Source organism: Mixophyes fleayi, chromosome 6 (assembly GCF_038048845.1).
Source record: "Mixophyes fleayi isolate aMixFle1 chromosome 6, aMixFle1.hap1, whole genome shotgun sequence".
Taxonomy (NCBI): Eukaryota; Metazoa; Chordata; class Amphibia; order Anura; family Limnodynastidae; genus Mixophyes; species Mixophyes fleayi.
The window spans coordinates 51,628,261-51,644,608 of record NC_134407.1 but is presented as its reverse complement, the minus strand read 5'-3'; the positions used below and the strand labels follow the sequence as shown (position 1 = coordinate 51,644,608).

The 16,348-nt window shown below is 38.9% G+C and overlaps 1 protein-coding gene across 1 annotated transcript in view; it reads left to right on the top strand.

Annotated features, from left to right (window-relative positions):
- The first annotated feature begins 552 nt into the window (after positions 1–552).
- The window catches only part of LOC142161171 (uncharacterized), a 50,663-nt gene continuing 34,867 nt past the window's right edge, over positions 553–16,348 (top strand). Inside the window, exons 1-2 of the mRNA XM_075216478.1 lie at positions 553–912; positions 14,621–15,363. Coding sequence (XP_075072579.1) covers positions 864–912; positions 14,621–15,363 — 792 coding nt within the window. The 5' untranslated portion in view covers positions 553–863. The remainder of the gene's footprint in view (positions 913–14,620; positions 15,364–16,348) is intronic.

The following is a 16,348-nucleotide window of genomic DNA, read 5'->3' as shown; positions in this document are numbered from 1 at the left end:
CTTTAGCCTGCTTGTGGCAAGGGGGAGCAGGGCTAACGGGACAAACTAAATCCTTTTCCATAACTTGCCAGATTTGTTTGGGGAAGTAATAATATACAATAATATATATGCTACAATGAGGGACATGTACATAGCTGATCTATGAAAAGGTGCGATGAGAGTGATCTGACAGCTGCGGCTGAATATCAGCAAAACCACAACATTTATCATCGGTACAATATGACCTCAAGTACAATAAAATAACATTTACTCATGTGTACACAATCTGGAATCTTTATTTGCAGTAGATTTAACAGCTGATTGCACTGTTACTTCACACTACATTATTTTATTCTATTATGCTGCATGGCAAAGTTATTTGAACTGAACTCCACAGTGTGTGCTCAGATTGTGTAATAGATCAGGTATTTTCAGGGGTGCTCTCATAACAGTGGTAGTTTCAGCCCATCCAGTCATCTTGGCTTATCAACTGAGGGAGATACATTCCTAAGGGCTGCTCCCTTTTTTTTTTTTTTTTTACTCACTCCTGGCCGGGAGCCACCTACAGTTCAGAAACACAGCCTCTGAAAGAGCCAGCACTGATTGAGCTCTTAGGTCAGTTTCCTCTGTAGCAGAGACAAGAATCCATCCTCCAGTTCCTCTTACAGCTGGCTCTTTTTTTTTTTTTTTCTGTGAGATAGCTGGCTGTACATATTGTGCACAGAGACCTCAGCCATGCCGGCAATCATGGGTACTGAACAGGAAGCCAAATATTGTATAGTTCTGAATTAAAGAAAGGAAAGGATTTCAAACAGAAGATTGAAAACACTACTGGAGAAATAAACACAGAAAGCTGCAGGGTCCGTTGGACTCAGAGAGTGACAATGTTCAACTGGCACAAAACCTTTTCTATCTTGCCACATTGGAAAAGAGGTATATATTAAGTTTTTACTGCATGTATGGCTGAATTGTTACTTAATGCCTATATATATTGGACTTAAGATTCAAAAATTGTTAGTGTAGTATTCTGTCTTTATTACACTATCATGAGTAAGGGGATGCATATTAAATTAGACATCTATATAGCATCTTTTTAACTGTACTTACATACACAGTTTTCATTTGGGTGACAGTCACAGTAAGCAAAGGTTTTACTTATTATGCTGGAACCCCAAAATTTACTCCTGAAAAGTACTCTGCACACCTTTGTTTTTGTTAAATTATGGCTATGCTATTACATAATTGCTAATTGTCATTAGCAAAGTACTGCACCATTATAAAAGGTGCAGGTTAGCCTTGCTGAGATCACTGTTGTGAATGAAGCAAAGCAGCAGAATGTTTGAGAGTTATAATGTCCCACTTCCCTCTGCCACTTGCTGCTTTTGGTAAATTTAGCAGCTAATGCACCTTGGGGTAGTAATAGTTGCTGTGTGTGTATCACATTGCTTCAGTCACTGTATTCATTAAATAGTAATGTACTCATATAAGTTAAACATCTGTAATACATGGTTATATATTAGTTGCTGTTTCATTATTGTGATAGACAAACTCTAAGCATTCTCCTGCAGGTACAGATAAAATATAATTTATTCGCTGTCACCCATCTGCTATAATGATTGAGCGAGGCCAGCAAAGAATTTTTACAAAGGGTATTCCAACTTTTTGTTTCACCAAAATATTCACATTTTATGTATTTTTAGTAATGGGTCTATTTATCAATAGGAGCAAAGCCGTAAATGTGGCAAAAACAGGAGTTTTCACCGGATTTAGAGATTTGTACTATTTCTTTTTATGTAAGCTCCGGCCCACCCTCTTAATGGAAGGGTCTTGATAGACCACTAAGTCTTGTCTAGTGAAGAGATTCCGGGCACCTGCAACGCCCCCGTGCACTGCCCTGTAGTAACATTAATAGGTTTGCAGTTTACCTTATTACCATTTTTGGTAGCTTTTTTTATTGGGGTTTTTTTTCGTGTGCTTTGTCAATGGATATTTTTAAAAATAAAAAAACTGCTATGGTCACAGCTCTTGTCACCTTTCCATATCTTTGAACTGCTGTCTATTCTAGCAAGATGCTACATGAATTGTACAACAGCCGTCCATTGTGATAGCTACAATCTGATCCATGCAAAACTCATGGAAAATAACCAGCAGAGACCTCCACAAACATAAACCAGATGATCATTCTACTTAATCTATGAAAAGACACCCAGGTGTGCTCCACTGCTGCATATACCACCATATCAGGGGTTAGTAGGGGTTAATATTACCAATAATACTTTCTGGTGGGTTTGTTTAAAAATGTGATTGAACATTTAGCAATTAGCAGTAATTCATACTCATAATATTTAAAAGGTTTAACAGGGATATTTAAGATTTTATTTAATAAAAATACACTTTTTGTTATTAAAAAATCCTCACTTTTACATGTGTTGAAAGACGTGGAAGTGTCCATTGTTACATTCAGTAAAATACAAATTACTGTACACAATTACAGACACCACAAAGCACTGTAAAACAAATCATAATAATTTACTGTGTGGGCACTTATACATTTAGGAGTCATGCAGATGCTTGTGAGTCAATGGGGTGTTTTCTATACAGATCTATACATCAGACCCAGATTTAGATTAAATCCGGATTAGAATCGTAAATTTAGCCTATAATTAATACAAATAAGGAGTTAAGAAGCTTCTCCAATTAAAGCTGCATTACCATCTAATAGCTAAATTCTACTCACCGTCCCCACCCCGGGGGGTTGCTTCATGTAGCCGCTATTCCTGTGGATCCTTGGTTCATCTCACAGCCTTAGCTGATAACCAGGTCTGGAGATAGCGGATTCTGATTGGTTCTCCCACTCACTCCATCCACAGTCATTTTAAAGTGGTAAGAATAAAGGTATTACCAGTTCTATAATACAAAAAAACAGAGGAGCCCCATGAACAACAGAGCATAGCGCTGCCCCTAGACCTTTCGGAAGGGGAAGGAGCCGGTGCGTAAAATCACGTGGAAATTCTACTTTAAGCCTCACTTCTTAACAAAGTGTGTGTATCTCTTTGGGACTGAAATTGTCCTAATTGTGTCTTATTAAGTTCAGGCCTCTGTTTCATTTGAGCTTGGTGCTGTATGCCTAGTATAATTAGTGGCTGAGACAACACTAGCTCTTAGAGATAATAAAGGTACATCAACAGAGGGTGTTCAGACCCCCCACTCCCCAAATGTAACTGATCGTTATAATGAGATAGTAGAGCCTTTATGGTAAAAAAAAATAAGTTGTGAACTATGTATTTTAGTAAAGTTTCTCTAATTAAAACTGCCCAACATTAAAAGGGATATATGACTTTTTATTGTAAATTATAAGTTGTAGACCTTTCTGCTGCTTAAAATTAAAGTTGTCATTAGCTATGTAAAGTAGACATCAATATATATTTACATTGTGAGAGGTACTGCAGTATAACAATGATATAGTAATTAGCATCACCAGCAAATGGAGTAACGTCTTTTATAAACTAAATTTATTTAAATTACTATCTACAGTGAAAAGTACCTGTTTTCCCTGTGTACTGTACAGTGGATTATACCACTATTGTCAACATGTATTAATATCCCTTATCTCTATATTTACAATTATTTTTTTATTTTATATAAGGGCATGTTGTGTGTGTGGTTACATATACATAAAAGTCTATCTGTAGTAAAGTTGTTGTTAGGAAACTAGTTTTTATAATATACCATTATGATCCTTGGCCTACACCCATTTCTCCATACATTATAATTTCTTTTATTCTGTAAAATACAGTTTTATTGAGCTCTTGATATTCTTTGGAATTTTCAAGGTAATCTTTCAAAGGCCGAGTATTTAAAATATAACAATGACATTGCTATCATGTTCAGTTGATGCAATAGGATGAGAGTTGTAGTGCATCAAGTCCTGCTTAGAACGAACAGTGTTTAATGTGTCTATATCCACCTGCCTGGCCGCAGTGTCCCTGGGAATTCTATTCAGTTGTTGGCACCAATACATTCCCACACGATCCCTCTGACCAAGTATGTCCCTGCTGTATATTGTTACCCTGTGTTGAACTAATAATCCCAACAGTGTTCATCCTACTTCTGATAGTAACAATGTATTAGTAGATTGTAAGCTCTTGTGGCTAGAGCTAGAATGGCTTATTTCCTAACTTTTAGACAAATCTCCCTTTCCCTCTTTTCCTACAAAGTGCACCTCATTTTCCTCTAATATCTGTCTGATATGAAAGAAACAGCCCCGATTGGCTCCTAAATTCAATGTCATGTCATCCTCTTTGTATGAATGCTGGTGTGTCATGCTATATTTAGTTGGGTCTGATAAGCTTTGTTTTATATTAAAAACAGTGTGCACAAATGGTAACTGAATGTTTTTCCTTACGTGATGGAAATGTGAGTCACTCTGCACAAATCATAAGTGTGTCTCTAGCTAGAGATACGCTGGTATAATTGTGCTTTACCGATAAAAAGTAGTAATGTTCATGTATGCAATATATACATAGCTGTTGCTTGGGACTAAAGCTAGGTACACACTACACGGTTTTCGTCCAATAATCGGCTCAATCAGCCGACATACGACTGCTCGTTCAAAAGTCGGGTCAGTGTGTGTAGTGAGTGACACGGTGGTCGAAAGTCTGCTCAAATGAACGATTGTCGCCTCATTTGGTTGGTCGTACCGTTTAATATTTTCGTTCCAATCTCGTTTCCGTTGTGTAGTGTGTATAAACTTCCGACCGATCCACAACAGTGAGTATGAAATTACAGTCATTGCTCACGACAACATGGCTGTAAAAAGTCGCTAAAGGGACGTCCACTCTTCCCTTTATCGTCCTAAACAAGGCTAGTGTGTATGCAGTCCATGGACCGAGCGATCGGAACATCGATCGCATGTAAAATCGATTGGCATAAAAAGTTGGTGGAAAATTCTGTAGTGTGTACCTAGCTTAAACGTTTGAATACATACTGATTAAACACAACTTAGTTTATACAGCAGTAATTGTGTGATTTTAGCGGGGAGCTTGATCAAAGGCGTTGTGGAATCAGCAAGGTGCCATTGTGCAAATGATGTACATCCTCTACCCTATCACATCTGTCTAAACAGGACTGGAAACTGTAATGACAATGAGTCACTGCTTGCCTAAACACAGCAGTCTCATAAATTATCTTATCTCAGCCAGATCATAAACCATATAGTTTAAAGAACAGCCTTTTATCTGAAGCCTCAAATTAGGAAAATAGTCTGCTGAAATCCTTTCAACATGTTAAAATGATGTTACAGATCTGGCCTGTCTTTACAGTGCATAATGGAAGTACCAGAGAACAACAGAGAGATGTTTTTGCCAAAACACTAATTTTAAAGCTATTTCCTTTAAAATCCTAAACACTGTTGACATTTCATCCTTTAATCTTCTTTACTCCTGTCTGAACATGCCCATTACATCTTATCTCTCTTCTAGGTCAGATACTATAAAACGTGCATGTGTTTTGCCACTGAATTCCACACAGAACAATATTCAGAGGACAGGGCAATTTCTTTGCTTGTGTAACACATCAATAGGTGATGATGTGCAGTACTGATCACTAAACTCCGTGCTAATAATGAAGCAGGGACGCATTGTCACATCTCCCCAGCCAAGTGCCTGTTTCATGTAATTGTTATGTTGTATAAATAATATGGTATTCTCATGTGCTGACCTGTAACTGAGGGAAATAAGAGGTTCAATGGCTAAGTGCACTGGTTGCTGTGGTGAAGATTTAGTTTAACTTCCATGTTGGCTCTTTGTGGCGTTAGAAAACTCTAATCAGACCCATTTCCCAGGCCTAGAGAAATCTATTATTTACCTAAACAGGGAGTAGACACAGCACGTGTTCCTGTAAGTTTTGTGCAAAGAGATAAAAATATATTAGAAGAGGAATTTGGTTCTATATAACTTTTTTTTTTCCTATTTATGTTGTTTTGTTATTGTACTTTTTGAGTAAATCATACAAATGATACTTGAATATTATGAAAAGTGGGAGCTGCAATAATTCTTGGTATAGTGTAATATCATAGACAAGAGTGCCCTCAAATGGCTGGAATATCATGAACAAAGGTAGGATGTTTGTATATGCAATCAGTAATAAGAGGAATATCCTATGTGTTACTGTGAAACGTTTCAGAATAATACCCAAATAATCCAGCTGCTGAGAGAGTATTTGGGAAAGGTTTTTTCCTGTGTAATTCATTTGTCACTTCTTCATTTTGCATATGCTGTTATTGTAATATATCATGTATCACTGTCTAATAATAAGTTGAATAACCTAGGATAACATCTGTTTTGTGCCACTTGGAAGGAATGATGAGGGGGTTTCTTAAATATGGACAGTGGTGTGAAAGGATGGTAACCTGTGTCACCTCTCGTCTCCAACACCAAATGTGCTCCTGACCTTCCCTTCTTTTCCTCTCTCATCACCTCATCTCACTCCTGCTGACAGAAATTCTCCCACCCTGAACCCAGACTGGAAATCCCCGCTTTGCCCGATAGACTGTCTTTACACCCACAGTCTTCTACCAATACCTGTAAGGATCAGACAACACGACCATTATCCTATCACAACACTTCCTTATTGTACGTCTTTCGAACAAAACAGAACGTACAGGGCTATTGGCAATAATAACACAACAAAGAATGTTGATCCACAGAGTCGTCCAATTAATCTAAAGAACTGTATAACCTGCCTCATGACCATCACAGACTGCAGATTAGCAGAAATACTTATCTAATGCATTTCAGTCTGTTAATGTGAAGTAAAACTGCTTAGTTGACTACTGAGTTATTGATACATTTACAGAAATTGCCATAAAATATGATATACACACATACGAATGTTTCTGTCGTATTGTGCACCACGGTGGCACATTGTCTTACAGTGCCGGGGTCATGGGTTACAGGGCCCTATGTGAGTCTGTATGTTCACACCTTGTTTGTGTGGGTTTAATGAGATACTCAAAAGACATACCTGTAGGTTAATTGTGTGGTTGGAAAGATCTAATGTGGAATGGATTGATGACATTAATGATATGTTTCTTATATTTCTTTAGTTAATCATTTAACATTTAATGCAGACTTACTTTCTTTTTTATTGTTAAATGAGTAAATAGAGATGCGACAATATTAATAATTTCACTGTGAATATAAACAATTTAAACTAATATAACACTGAAAGCCTCAGATTATGTAGTGACAGCTCAAACTGGTTGCAGTGATTGCTGCTTTTACTCACTGCACTGTGAATAAGTGTGAGGATATTAATCACATATGACCTGGGAACAGCTCAATGAGTAACACAGAGAGACTAGGGGGTATATTTACTAAACTGCGGGTTTGAAAAAGTGGAGATGTTGCCTATAGCAACCAATCAGATTCTAGTTATCATTTATTTAGTACCCTCTACAAAATGACAGCTATAATCTGATTGGTTGCTATGGAAAACATCTCCACTTTTTCAAACCTGCAGTTTAGTAAATCTAGCACTAAGACCCCATGCTGCATTTTAGTCACACTCTCATGACGATTGGTTCAATCCACAAAATGGCTGCCTGCACTCTGTGTAGGTGTCAGGTACAGATTCACGGTGTAAAAGTAGTACTCACACTAACCTTAGTATATGTAACCTTCTAATTCTCATTTTCTACCTATTTTATTTAATAATATAAGTGAGAGCTGCCATTTTGCAGCTAGATTACTATAAAGTGAAATATATATATAAATTCTGCTGGTAAAATCCCCTTTGTGTCAAATTAGTGCTAAAATAGAGAGATACGTGTTTATCTTTACCGACTAATTACAATGACATGGAGATTTCTGAGACATGAGAATACCCGTGTTTTATTCCACAAGTACTACTTAATGAATGGATTGTTTTCAAAATATGGAATGTGGTTTTCCCCTTAACAATATAAAGGGCTACTGAAAATGTGGTGCGCCTATAAAATAAACAGATACTAATTATATTGAGTACGCTAGTTGATATTAATAGAAGGTAGAAGCTATAAACAGCCATTGCCTCAGTCTTGGCACTGCAATATATTGCGGTGTCTGGACGGTCTCATTTGCTGGAGAAGTGAGCACAGACTCCGCCGAAGCTCTTTTAGTTTCCTTACCGTTTCGTATCCCACCATTCTGTGACTGGAAAACAGTAATACACATTTTACATAACGTGACTGGTACAGAATAGTGTAATTGTGCACAACATTACATTTCTTATCCAGGGGAACAATGCTTACCTTCTTCTTATGAGCCAAAGATGTCTTAGTTAATCGATGTGTACTTCCTCCTATTCATATATCATCCCTGAAACTCACAAAACTAACAAGACATCTGTTATTAAATTGGCAAACGCAGAAGCACATTCAGCAGGAAGGCTAAGGAAGCATCCCAAAACTTACAGTATGCTCTGTGCAGACATGCAACTTACGTGCGTACCTCTCATTAACTATAAATACTCTATTGTTTTGGATATTATAGCAATAATCATTGCCAAATACGAGTTATAAACACAGGTCTGGGATCACCAGAACTGCCAACTAACAGGGTGTCCTACAGATTGGGACTGTGGGGCCTATTTAAGAATTCTTGTATTATTGCTCCGTTAAGTACCATCTGTTATTGCAACGATGACAAATTACTTTTTGGGGCGATTTACTATAGGAGTAATGTCGGGACAGTGCATCCAGTTGGATACTGTCCCGGTGCTTACTTTTTCCTAATAAAGAGTCCGGGTTCTGACCTAGGGTAGCACATGTGCAGTTTCCATTTGCATTAAACAGCGCAGACGAGAGCAGCAATCCGAAGATCCCTCTCCGACGATGATTTCCTCATAGGATTAAAAGGCTAACGCCGTCTTCAGATGGCATTAGCCATCGGGGTCAAGGGCCAAAAAGCTAAGCTTTTTCGGAGCTTGATAAATTTGTCCACACCACAGTCAGCATTGAGCATTATGGGGTCTGCTGGATTGTGCGGTACTTTGCCTAATGCAAGAGATATCTCCTGTGTTAGGCTTTTCTTAAATTCATATCATACTTAAAAATGCCTAAACACGTTTCCGCATGGTTTAGGGCGTCATAAATAGGCCCATGTGTCAGCTGGCTTTTGACCTGGCACAGAAGGAAATGTTTTATCCTCCTGGTGGGGGAGCTTAATGTGTCCCTCACAGGAGAAAGAAAATTCCTATCTGGTAGTTACAAGAATATCTGAATAATAAGAACTACCGGTATCTCGAGGTTGTTTATTGGGGAAATTTGCTGATTAGGAGTTTTTGGATTCTTATTATTAGTATACGTTTTATGTTATTGTTTTGTTTTTGCTTACATTCACATGTAATTGCTTTATATGATTTATACTATTCATTGTCATTGTTCCTTTTTGGTAGTTATGACTTTGTATTTGTTTTTATGTTTATTATGGAAAAAATGGAGAGAAAAAAACGCAACTAATAGGAAGCAACCTGCAATATGAATGTTTACAGGCTGCTCTTCCTCTAGTGAACTCAGCCAAGTGAAGTCTACTATCTTAAAACAACTGTAGTCAGTGGCAGCACCAGGTAATCACTATTAGTTTCTAGCAATGAGCAGCATCAGGGGGGTGCCAGGGTAAATGCTGAGATAGGCATGGGGATGCATATAATATCAGGTTATGATTACTTGGTGGCATGTGGCTGAAAACATTGCTGGTATGGTGTCTTCCTCACCAGAGGCTGTATATGCCTGGTGCTGTATTTGGTGGTATGGGTCTGTAATGCTGACATGAAACTATTTATGGTGGGCTTGTGACTGTGCACTTGTAGGTTATATTTGGCTGTTTTTCAAGTTGTAGAATTGCACATCATCATCACCATTTATTTATATAGCGCCACTGATTCCGCAGCGCTGTACAGAGAACTCACTCACATCAGTCCCTGCCCCATTGGAGCTTACATTCTAAATTCCCTGACATACACACAGACAGACAGAGAGAGAGAGAGACTAGGGTCAATTTTGATAGCAGCCAATTAACCTACCAGTATGTTTTTGGAGTGTGGGAGGAAACCTGAGCACCCGGAGGAAACCCACGCAAACACAGGGAAAACTTACAAACCCCTCACAGATAAGGCCATTGTCGGGAATTGAACTCATGACCTCAGCGCTGTGAGGCAGAAGTGCTAACCTTATAGCCACCGTGCATGGTCAGCCTTTCGGACTATGCACTATGCATTTATAGTGCATTTATGGTGCATGAGGTTATTATGCTGGGCATTGAGGCGCTATGTTCCTGTGCATGGGGATATATATGCTGGATATTGGTTTATATGTAATGGGCATATGACTATATAATATCATACTTGCCAACTCTCCCGGAATGTCCGGGAGACTCCCGCATTTTGCAAGAGTCTCCCGGACTCCCGGACGAGTGTGGCAAAATCCCGGTATTCCTGGTGAATCGCGGCGTTTGGCCCGGCCCTATGCTGTCACATGACGCGGTTGCGTCATGACGTCACAGGGTGCGGGTCTAAAATGATGCGGATTTTGGAGGCCCGCCCCCCATGATGCCCGCCTCCCCCGCAGGCTCCCGGATACCAACATTGTAAAGTTTGTAAGTATGTATAATATTCTGCACAGCTAGGTCTGCTGTGCACAGTAGTTTCTTTTCCACAGTACAATGGTGCCCTAAATAAATCATTTTGGGATATACAACCTTGCTAAGTAATCACTTTTTCACTGAGTACAATAAGGCACAGGCACTTATCAGTAGATCTGTAATTACATGGTACATGCAGAGGCACATCTAAGAGCACATGTGCTGAACAGCTTTTAAGGAAACATCTCAACAGGTATAGCAGGCTCTGTGCAGTTATGTACCCCATGTGCCGCACTATATCATTAACCATAAGTGCTCTATATGAATCCAACCTGCCTCTTGTCATAGGCCACAGTTTTTGTCTTTTATGTCCTTTTCCCTTTAGATTGTTCGCTCTTTGATCCAGTTTGTACTTGTATGTAATATCTGTGCACTGTTTACTAAGTGTACAGTTCAGAGTACAATATCTCTACTGCATAATAATAATAGCTGTCATATGACTTTCAAGTCCTGTAAACTTTTTAATTAAGCCAGGACTTTGTGCATTTCTAGGGTAATGGATTTCCTCTGGATGTCAAGTTCAACACATACGTGCAAAGAGATGATCAAATGCCAATGGGATGAATACATTAAGCACATTCAATATACAAGTTAGAAGTTCAGGCCTGTCACATTTGCATTGTGGCACTGTGCATTTGGATCTATAACTTACTATTGATTGTTTTCTTGCTTTTCTTTTTTTTGGGTGGGGATTTCCAGCTCCATTTTGGAGCACTGTATGTCAATCCAACTCCCCTCCTTTGGGATCTGCCTCCTATTGCTCTAATTGTGACGTGAGATGATTCATGTGTCTTAGAATTGCACAGGTAGAAATGAAACCCAAAAGGGAATATAATAAACAGGGAAAATTTTGGTTTAAAAATATAATTAATGAATAATCATGCTGTGGTCTAGCTCCTACATGCCATATACTATGTACTCCTCATATTAATGTACATTGGGCTATGGGCTATGGGCAACACGGTGGCTAAGTGGTTAGCACTTCTGCCTTACATCGCTGGAGTGATGAGTTCAATTCCTGACCGTGGCCTTATCTGTGAGGAGTTTGTATGTTCTCCCTGTGTTTGCGTGGGTTTCCTCCAGGTGCTCCAGTTTCCTCCCACCATCCAAAAACATACTAGTAGGTTAATTGGCTGCTAACAAATTGATCCTAGTCTGTCTGTCTCTGTGTGTGTTTGTTATGGAATTTAGATTGTAAGCCCCAATGGGGCAGGGACTGATGAGAGTGAGTTCTCTGTACAGCGCTTCGGAATTACTGGCGCTATATAAATAACTGATGATGATGATGGGTCAATTGGGCAAATTCAGGAGGTGGGAACTAAATGGCTATCACCACCACCCAGCTCTTGCTGTACTTCTCATAAATTAGCACTATCCCCAAACCGCCACTTCGGAGTTACTGAGCACCTCGGGCTTACTATCAGGTAGTTTGCCAATTCACCCTAGGACAGTGCTACCAGGGCAGCCAAGGGAAATTTCAGGCCCCGGTATAGCAACCACTTGGGGGCGTTCCATATTCACCGAAGGGGGCATGGCCACTCTAGGTTGGTGGCTTCTTCCACAACACAAGCAGACCAGGGCCCCTACGCAGACCTGGGCCCAGGTACTTTGTATCCTCCCCCTTCTCGGCACCCCTGAGTGCTACACCTAATCTTCACTAAAAGATGCAGGCTCTAGTGAACCCTCTAGTAAATCCTACCTAACAATAGATAGATAAGCCTATGGCATCTACCAATAAATGATTCAATTTGCTTTAGTCTATTCAGTGCAAGATAGATTGTTCTATTCAGCATGTTGAAACAGCCTAATTAAAACAATGAGTTAGGAAACTTTCCAAGTTAAGCTACTGAAGGACAAACCGCAAATTAACCACTCCAAAAATAGAAGAGATTTCTGGGTAAGTTAATTTACATGACCGATCTTTCAGTCAGTGCCATAACCACTAGGTTTTCAGAGCATGACATCGGCATGTAAGCGGAATCACCTAGTCTATTATTTTTTCACAGTGGCTTATTTGCCTAATCAGTTTAGTTATTTAGTTATTATGATTTAACCTATAAACTCAGTAGAAATGGCTCTACTCTACTCTACTATATCATAAAGTTACTGAAATCATTTAAAAAATGTATCTAATTATTACTTGTAAAGTACAGTTTTAATCAGTAGATCTTATGAATGTATTACAAATTCCAGAGCAAGCAAGTTTGGCTATGCTTATGCTACTTGTGAGTATTACCCCTGTATTATTCATTCATAACAGCAGGTGTATGTTGTATTGCCTGGGATTTTCGGAGAGATTCACCATCAATCTGCAAAGGAATGTGTGCCGCATTCCATGTTTATGCAGGAGGATTTATCACATTATTTCAATCGAAACTGTTAAAAGACACAAATTGAATAATGTTCTGAAAAAAGGTAGAAGTGCCACACCAAACAGTAAACTGGGATTCAGATCATAGGGGCATATTCAATTCCGATCCCGATCCGCGGGATCGCGGCAGAACGGCCGCAAACCTAATCCGCGGTACCGCAATAACGTGGATTTTCATTCGCAGCACATAGGGCTGCGTACGAAAATCAGCGTTATTGCGGTACCGTATTACCGGCAGTACAGCGCATTTTCCGCGGTAACGCACGTTACCGCGGATCGGATCGGAATTGAATATGCCCCATAATGTCTTATTTATAAAAAGATATCAGATTTTTTGGTAATAACTTTCTATACTTTTATCGTTATGTCTTGATTCATCTACCTCAACTTATATTTTTTATGTAACCTACTGTGTGGATCTCATGTTTTTGCAAAAATAAAGAGATAAAAAAAAAAAAAAGATATCAGATTTATATTATGAACGAAGGCAAAAAAATCAGAGTAATATTTTAAAAGTATTCACCGTTTTTCAGTTTTTTCGTTTTTGGCGGCCATACAGCTATTCACCCTATGATAAGTGTGCCCCTCTGTAATTAGGGGATGTGTATAAATTTCCAAGGATCTATTCACTTTTGGTACTGCTGCTTCTTCGGTTCAGTACTCAGATCCTGTGTCCATCATCACACCAGTGTAGGCACGAAATTTAAGTAGTATGGAGAGCACTAGATGAAAGGAGGAAGCCTTTAACAGATCAGGTGTAAGGTACTGCAAAGTGCATACGCCATTTAATTAGATTATATATTGGAGGATTCCTTCTTTATTCCAACAATTTCCATATTATTAAATAACGATATTAATATTTTACAATCTTGTAATTACTGAGGGGAGTGAAATTCCGAGTGAAGTGTTTCACACGTCTATTATACACACCGAATCCAGGAGAACTATTTCATTCTAGGACCCGCGATCCTCATCACGCCTGGAATAGGGCTCGCTTACGCTCATTTTTGCTTGCACTTCCAGGATTAGTAGGCCCATAGTTCAAATGAAGTGTCAACAATGATTGACATCATCAGTGTATCAACTTTGTTCCATATTAGTGATATGAATCTTTCCACTTCATTTTGAGATGAACCTGACATCACTAGTCTGAGCTGTTGGAGGACCCTGCTCTTTCCAATATCTAGCTCTCAGTCTGTGGCTTCCGGCTTCCTATCTTCCAATAATCATTATACTGGTCGTCACATGTAGCACTTTCCTCAGTTACTCACACAATAATGTATGGTTCACAAGAACAGTACCTTCATATACTCAAAAATGTTGTGATGCTGTGAGCAATCTAATGTCCTGATTGGCTACAGATTGTTCTGGGGGACACGGACAATACAGTCGTTGAAAATTGATAACAAAAAGTGTTCTGACTCCAAAACTTACCTAATAAAACAATGCTATCTAATGATGTGATTATCTTTAAAATGTCTGATACAAGAGCAGAAGAAGCTTGAAGAAAACCATGCTATTTTTATTTAATGTTTCAATGTGGTGGTTTCTCTTAATTTAGTTTTAATTTTAATGCTTTGTCTCTTAACAGGGAAGAAAGGTGTCTCATCTGATGGGGAGGTCGTGTTGACCCACATGAAGAAATTAATAAATGACTATGAAAATGACACATTATATCCTCGTGGTTTAAATGGGGATGGATTTGATCACACAGATGCAGCTTCAGATTGTCCGTCTGATGTGCCAAATAAAGAAGATAATATATGTGAACTGCCGACATCAAATCCTCTTCAGCAATTCAAGAGGTTGTACAAATTTGAGTCTGAGGACTCAGGGGTTGAGATGCCAAGTGGAGCCAATTCACCGTCCACTCCGAAAGGTTCTGAGAAGAGTTTTGTGGTGCATAGCAGAGATTCTTCCTGTGATTCGGGGGTCCTCAGTGCATCTTCCTCACCTACCGTAGGCCACATGGAAATAAATGCTTGTGCAACGGAAGACGAGACGCATGCCTTCCTTTCAGATATCGAACACTCCAAGGACTACGCTGACCATGTTAAAGAAGATGTTGAAGACCAGGAACATACCATAGAAGACTTTATTGACTGCCAAGAAGAGGAGGAACTAGACTTGCCCCTGTGCAGTAATGGCAAAACACCTACAGACACCAATCTATTTAGTACAGAACTTTCATCTACAATGGAGGAGGAAACCAAAGCCATGGATGACTTTTACAAAGACACTTTCAACGACATTCAGGATTTACATCAATTAAAAAGATGCCCAACGAGTGACAGCCTGGACGAATATATGGACGAATGTTGCAGGTTGAGTGAGGTAAGTGAACGTCTTATATATGTAGACCAAGTTTTAACCAAGGCATCACCTGTTATGTCTATACGTTACCCAGATATTTAGAAGATTTATGACCCACAACACATTTTATAGTTATGATTAGTCTCGTCTGACAGAAAATAGTACAGGATGCACTGGATGCTAAAGAAGTATTATTTAACGTTTTACTTCACACCTGCTACTCTCCTCACTCATTAGACCCTTACATCTGCCAAAAATAATATCTAGTGATCCCTCCATGACTAATAGCAGAGCATCTGTCAAAAACAAAGTAAGTGGGAGCGGAAATTAATCAATGTTGATGATCCCATGCTGGGAGTTCTTACATCTTCTGTTACATTTTATTCATAGGAGAAGATTAAAGCTGCACCTCTACCTAGGTAAAAGAATTTGCAAAAAAGCCCCTCCCTCTAGCCAAAGTCTTGGGGCTGCTACATGCAGTCGTTTTTGTCAGGGCTCTGCCAGATCTGTATTTAGCTAAACCAAGACTGCAGCCAGTCCTGTAGGAGAATCGGAGAAGCTGCGGGGGAAGGGCTCCTTGGTAAAATCTTTCAGGGAGAAGGGATTTTTGGTAAAATCTTTTAGTAGGTGGTAGAGCAGCTTTAAATAATAAACTAGTTTAACTTTATAGGATTAGGACTATACCTGCATGGCTACTATACCGAGCACTGTATATATTAGGGGAAGCAATAATGTTGACTAGTGAAAAGCTTTTTCTTTGATTAACTAGTGCTAGATCAGCAGCCAGCAGACTGAGCCTTTAATGTTTTACTGAAAAAAAAAGTTGCCTGTAAATAGAAAGATAGTAGTAATAAACACCTTACCTACTGCCATTTAATTGCTATCAGATATCTCTGTTATTGATCATTAAGTAATAACATTGCGTTATAAAGCAATACATTTGTTCACTAAGTGCCTATCCGTGTTATCTGCACAATAAAAAAAAATAAAAAATATATTTTTGGTA